Source organism: Babylonia areolata, chromosome 29, assembly GCF_041734735.1.
Source record: "Babylonia areolata isolate BAREFJ2019XMU chromosome 29, ASM4173473v1, whole genome shotgun sequence".
Classification (NCBI taxonomy): Eukaryota; Metazoa; Mollusca; class Gastropoda; order Neogastropoda; family Buccinidae; genus Babylonia; species Babylonia areolata.
In genome coordinates this window covers 5770025-5776559 of record NC_134904.1, presented here as the reverse complement: position 1 = coordinate 5776559, position 6535 = coordinate 5770025, and the positions used below count along the sequence as shown (strand labels likewise).

The 6535-nt window shown below is 40.3% G+C and overlaps 1 protein-coding gene across 1 annotated transcript in view; it reads right to left on the bottom strand.

Moving 5' to 3' along the window:
• Positions 1-3761: 3761 nt before the first annotated feature.
• The window catches only part of LOC143274814 (putative phospholipase B-like 2), a 21322-nt gene continuing 18548 nt past the window's right edge, over positions 3762-6535 (bottom strand). Inside the window, exons 10-11 of the mRNA XM_076578743.1 lie at positions 6086-6245; positions 3762-4207 (exon numbers count right to left, since the gene is read on the bottom strand). Coding sequence (XP_076434858.1) covers positions 4022-4207; positions 6086-6245 — 346 coding nt within the window. The 3' untranslated portion in view covers positions 3762-4021. The remainder of the gene's footprint in view (positions 4208-6085; positions 6246-6535) is intronic.

Sequence of the window (6535 nt, the reverse complement as noted above, 5' to 3'; positions counted from 1 at the left end):
GGGGTTGGGGGGGGAAGTTGTTTGTTGTATTGGTTATTTCTTGTTTTCAGCAATGATTTTTGACATAGTTGCCAAAATTTAACCCTTAACGATTTACTGTATTTCTCAATTGCTAAAAGCTTTTTTCCCTGTTAGCAGTTTAATTTTTTTTTAATTCTATTTATTTATTTATTCTATTTATTGTTTTTGTTTTAAACTTCACAAAAAAAGAGTAGTTAACAGAGGCCATAGCAACCCTGCAGAGGTTTTTATATAATATCAATTTAACGTTAATAATACACCGTGACAGGAGAGGGTGTTACTGATTTTCCAAGATAGTACAATTTCTTTAAACTGTGATGCCTTTATTCAACAAGAAAAACATATAGAGTGAATGATAAATACAGGTCTTGATGTCTTCGTTTGTTTTGTTTTGTTGTTTTTTTTGGAGGGGGGGCGGGGAGGGGTAGGAGGGTGAGGGGGGGGGGGGGTGGATAGTAGGTAGTGAGGGAGAGGCAGGGTATTTTTGTATTTTCTCCTGTTTCTTCTCTTTCACTTGACTTTATTTTGTTTATTGATCATAGTCATCATCATCGTCATCATAAATCTGTTGATTTATCATGCATTCATCTTCCATTTATTTATTCATTTCCGTTTGGATAATTCTGTTTCATGGAATTTTTTTACATCCCGTTTGGATAATTCTCCATATTTTTTTTCATGCTGCTCTTCCATGCTTTGTTGGGTAACTAGTTTTTGTGGGCAGTGTCTTTAAAAAAAAAAAAAAAAAAGTTCTGTGGGCATCAATCACTGCACCATTTTGCTGCTACGGTGTGAGTTAAGGTGGCATCATTCCAAAGGCTTGTCTGTGATCATGACGGTTGACATAGGGGCAGGACTACAGGGAGGGTATTTGGGCGGGGGGAGGGGGGCCGGGGGGGGGGGGGGGGGGGGGGGGGGGGAGGGAGAAGCTGGGTGTTGGGAGGGTGGAGGGAGGTAGCTGTAGTTACTGACTTCTGTTCTCAATGGTTTGGTTATGTTACTACATTGGATAAATGCATAATTAAAAAAAAAAAAAAAAAAAAAAATTGTGTTCTGGTGTTTTGAGCGTATGTGGTGTTTGTTGTTTTTTCAATAGGAGAGTGTATGTTTGTGTGTGTGTGTGTGTGTGTCCGTGTCCGTGTGCGCGTGCCTGTCCACACAGGCAGTTGCGTTGATCTTGGGAGTACTAGTTCAGTTGACAGACAGCATTGAATAGCAACAACAGGAAAGAGAGCCCTTCCCACTGCACTCTCCATTACTTTCAGTCTTCGACACTTGCATGCATGTATTGAGTACCAGCTTGCATATCAGTTTTTGTGATAATAGTACTGTGAGTAAAATTGTTGGGGTTAAAAAAAAAGGGGAAAGACAATGGAAAACAAAGATAAAAATAAAGACAAGTGTGTGCTAAAAAAAAACCCAAAAAACAAAAAAAAACCACAGAAATAGTACTGTTCAAGAAAATAAACAACAAAGTACCGTAAAAATTTGGCTGTTCAGCACATTGTTATATAATCTGCATCCCCCTTCTTTTTTCTTTTTTTTTTTTTCCAAATGGGAATTTATTCACACATAAGTTGCAGCTAACAGACCAAATTTTACGGTACTCGTTTATTAGAAGAAAACGAAAAACGAAAACAAATGGACAAGTGTGAGTTAAAAAGACAACACAGTTTAAGAACATACATATTAAATGTTTTTATTACAAAAAAATTATTAAAAAAAACAAAAAACAAAGACAAACATTGAAACACTCTAGTGAAAAATATTATGAATTTGTTGAGGAGAAAAAATTAATTCACTGACTTGTGCTCAAAGAATAAGTTATGAAACATTAGTGAGAAGAAAAAAATAATGAAGTTGTGCATCAGAAAAAAAAAAGTAATTCTTTGACTGTATTCAAAAGAATACGTTACAGATACATAAATGAAAAATAGAAAAATATGATGAACTTGTTGACCAAAAAAAAAAAAAAAAAAGAAAAAGAAAATGACTATGCACAAAAGAACAAGGAAGAGAAGCATGAATTAAAAAATAGGATGAACTTGTTGATCAGAAAAAAAGTGATTCATTGACTGTGTATAAAAGAATACGGAACAGGAGTTTAAAAAAATATATATGAAAAAAAAAAAAAAGTAATTCGTTGACTGTGCACAAAAAGAATAAGGAACAGAAGCTTAAATGGAAAAAAAAAAATATGATAAACTAGTTGATCAGAAAAAAATTGATTGATTAACTGTGCACAATAGAGTAAGGCACAGAGGTCAGTGTGACTTATTCACAATGGAAAGGCCTGACTCCTCTCTTACCGACCAAACCATCACAACATCAGCTGATTGCGACAAAATTCAGACCGCATCATGAATAAAAAACGTGGCCAGACTTGACCTAGTTAATCTATATGGAATGTTTGTGACATATATATTCAGGTGAGCACATGCATTAATTCAAGTTAAAAAAAAAAAAAAAACAACAACAAAAATCACTGCCCCATTATATCATTCAGTTGGTTCTGGGGGAAAAAAACAACAATGAACTAGCCTTTTTTTTTTTTTTTTTTTTTTTTTTTTTTGCTGCCCCATCTGCACCGTTTCAGTGGCATTACTCCCACGCCGCTCATTTAGATTCCCCCATACACAGCCACACCCGGGTTCGTCCGTCACAGTTCCAGCGTCGGCAGTCCACAGGGAACCCACCTCCGCTGGGATTCGAACCCGCGTCCTCCCAGCCGTCAGTCCGCGACGCTAACCACTTCGCCATGGCAGCTGGTACAATGAACTAGCCTTTGTAAAAATTTAAGCTCAGATTTACACAAGAGATCTTCAAGACCAACAAAAACACTACCTAGTAAATATCATCAATTGCAAGATGCCTTTTCAGTGATGTCTGATTGTAAATGAAAAAAAAAATAATAATAATTTCCTGATAAACAGAAATGCAGTTCTTAAAACAGACAGATAAATAAATGCACAAATCATCCAGAACACCTTTAACATAATTTCAGCTGTGAGTGGTATTTGCCTACAAAAGCTACACACACACACACACACACACACACACAATTATATATAAAACAGACAACCGATAATCTGAGTTGAAGATGAAGGCAGAGAACTCCAAAGACATAAGAGTTTGGCTGACATGGGAGGTAAGAAACAACATTTCAAATAACACTGCCCAAAAACTAGAAAGAAAGAAAAAAAAAACACAAAAAAAAAAACAAAACCAAAGCCACAAAATACAACACACAAACACCCACACATCACAGACTTGACCAAAAAATCTTAAAGCAGTATTACTAAACAGAATGAAACAGAACCCCCCAACAGGTCGGAGTCTGGCCGACATCATAATAATTATGGGGGTAGGAGGTAGAGAAGACGACACCCACCCACCCACACATCACAGACTACCGAAAAATCTTAATTAACACTATCAAATTAAGAGAATGAAACAGAACCCCCCAACAGGTCAGAGTCTGGCCGACATCATAATAATTATGGCAGGTGGAGGTAGAGAAGACGACACACACCCACCCACACATCACAGACTACCGAAAAACCTTAATTAACACTATCAAATTAAGAGAATGAAACAGAACCCCCCAACAGGTCGGAGTCTGGCCGGCATCATAATAATTATGGCAGGTAGAGGTAGAGAAGAAGACACCCACCCACCCACACATCACAGACTACCGAAAAATCTTAATTAACACTATCAAATTAACAGAATGAAACAGAACCCCCCAACAGGTCAGAGTCTGGCCGACATCATAATAATTATGGCAGGTGGAGGTAGAGAAGACGAAACCCACCCACCCACACATCACAGACTACCGAAAAATCTTAATTAACACTATCAAATTAAGAGAATGAAAGAGAACTCCCCAACAGGTCGGAGTCTGGGCGGCACCATCATACAGGTCAGGTGGAGGTGGAGGTGGAGGAAGAGGAGACCACCCCCACTCCCACACTCACTCCCACACCCACACCCAAACGCATCACAGATGCCCAAAGATGCGAGTGGCATTGAAGAGGATGGGGGAGAACTTCCACAGGTCGGGCTGGCCGATGTGGGAGGCGGAGCTGAAGGGACTCTTGCTCCACTGGAAGGGCGGCTGCTGGTCCCAAGTGGGGCCCCCCACCGCCACAAAGCTCAGGTCGCCAAACAGCTCTGCCGATGTCAGCTGAAAAAAAAACAAAAAAAAAAAAAACCGGTCACGTCTATTTGTATTCAGGCATCAGAGTGGCTCATGTCAGCTGGATAAAAAAACAACAAAAAAAATACAGTCACATCTATTTTTATTCAGGCATCAGAGTTATGGTCCGTGGATCCGCTAATTTCAGTGTATGGTATTGCATTGCATTGCATTGCATTGCATTGCATTGCATTGCATTGCATTGTATTGTATTGTATTGTATTGCACTGCAATCAATCACTTTATTGTCTGAAACAGTCAGGCATCAGAATGGTCCGTGGATCCGGTAATTTCAATGTATAGTATTGCACTGCATTGCCTTGTATTGTATTGTTTTGTAATTTCTATTGTATTGCATTGCATTGCATTGCAGTCAATCACTTTATTGCCTGAAACAAGAGTACAGAATTTTTTTTTTTTTTTTTTTTTTTTTGCTGCCCCATCATCTGCACCGTTTCAGTGGCATTACTCGCATGCCGCTCATTTAGATTCCCCCATACACGGCCACACCCGGGTTCGTCCATCGCAGTTCCAGCGTTGGCAGTCCACAGAGAACCATCGATGTTAGGTCGCCAGGAGGCCACACACCAGAGGAGACCCTGCACTGCTGCTGGGTCACTTCAGTGGTGTTCAGTGGTGCCTGTTCTGTTTTAACGTACTTAGGACACCACCTACTATGCCCACCACTAACGACAATAATGGCTTAGTCGCGGAGCCAGACTGAGTGAGCGTCCCTCCCAGAGTGGAGACCGCCACCACGTCCCTCAAACAACAGCCCCCAATGAATCTGCCGACACTGACGACATTGACAGGACTCACCCCAAGCACGGAAGTGGAGGGGTATCGAAACTGAGAGTACAGAAATTTGCCTTCAGCCAAAAGTTCAGGCTCATCGTAAGGAAATCAGTCATTTCAAAGAATAAAAACAGCCCTTCCACCATAACACTACAGGTCACTCTCAAAAGTCACATGAACATGGCAGGGGTTGGGGAGGTGTGGGAGTGGGGGTGGGGGGGAAGAGAGTGTGGGAAGGAGGAGGGCATGACGGGTGTCGCACCATCACAGTAAAAATTTGTTTATCACAGTGTGATAAGATGAGAAGATAAAATCAACTTTTATATCCTCTCACAAAAAACGATCTGGTGTGGCATAACGCAACTAGGCAGAGAGCCAACACACACACACACACACACACACACACACACACACACACACACACAGAGTCACACACACACACACACACACACACACACACACTCACAAGACACACACAACACACACACACACACACACACACAACACACACACACACACACACACACACACACACACACACACAGTCACACACACACACACACACACAAGAAAACAACGTTGAGCATTACTTAATTTGCAAATAAATGCATTCCACATTTTCCCTTTAAAAACATTCAAATCAATAATCATTACATCCTAATTATAAACATGAATCTGTTGAAAGAAATGAAAGTTAGCATTGCACATATCGTAATGCACATTCATCCTGCATACTCCACATTCATAAAGCACACTGTCATGTATTTTAAGCTAAACAGATGTTTTAGAAACTAAAAAACGAAGTACAACCTATTATGCACACATTTTCACACATACTCGCACACTTGTATGCGCACACAGACACACAAGCACACACAGGCACGCTCACACACGCTCACACACAAACACACACACACGCACACACACGCATGCACACACACACACACACAAACAAACATACACAGTTCTCAAGAATCTAAAAGGCGAATGGTACGAAGAATCAAAGTCTTCAGATAATCGCTCATGCCCGCATGCACTGACGCTTCCTTGAGCCCCGAAACTGAAACTCACCTTCATGTCAATCCCACCATGCATACGCTGACCCAGAGCACCGAACGGGTACTTCCCGTCCTTAGGGTTGAGGTCGCTGCGCGCCGAAATGGCGTTCTCCCCACTGTAAGGTGGAGTGCAGTTGCACCGGGACAAGGGGTCATGTTGGAAATCGTTGTACCTGGAGAATAAAATAAATAAATAAATAAATAAATAATAAAAAAAAAACATTACAGAATGTTGAGTCCATTGTCTCCCAGTATTTCAAACAAAAAATAGTGAAAAAAAAAAAAAATTGATGGATGGATGAATGATGACAGAATGAATGAATAAATGGATGGATGGATGAATGAATGAATGAATGAATGAGAACATATTTTATAACACATTTCTGACCAAGCACAATCTGCTGACTTGCTGCCTCTGGACAAAGCAATTTTGACTTGCAAGTTGAACAGTGTTACTGACGGG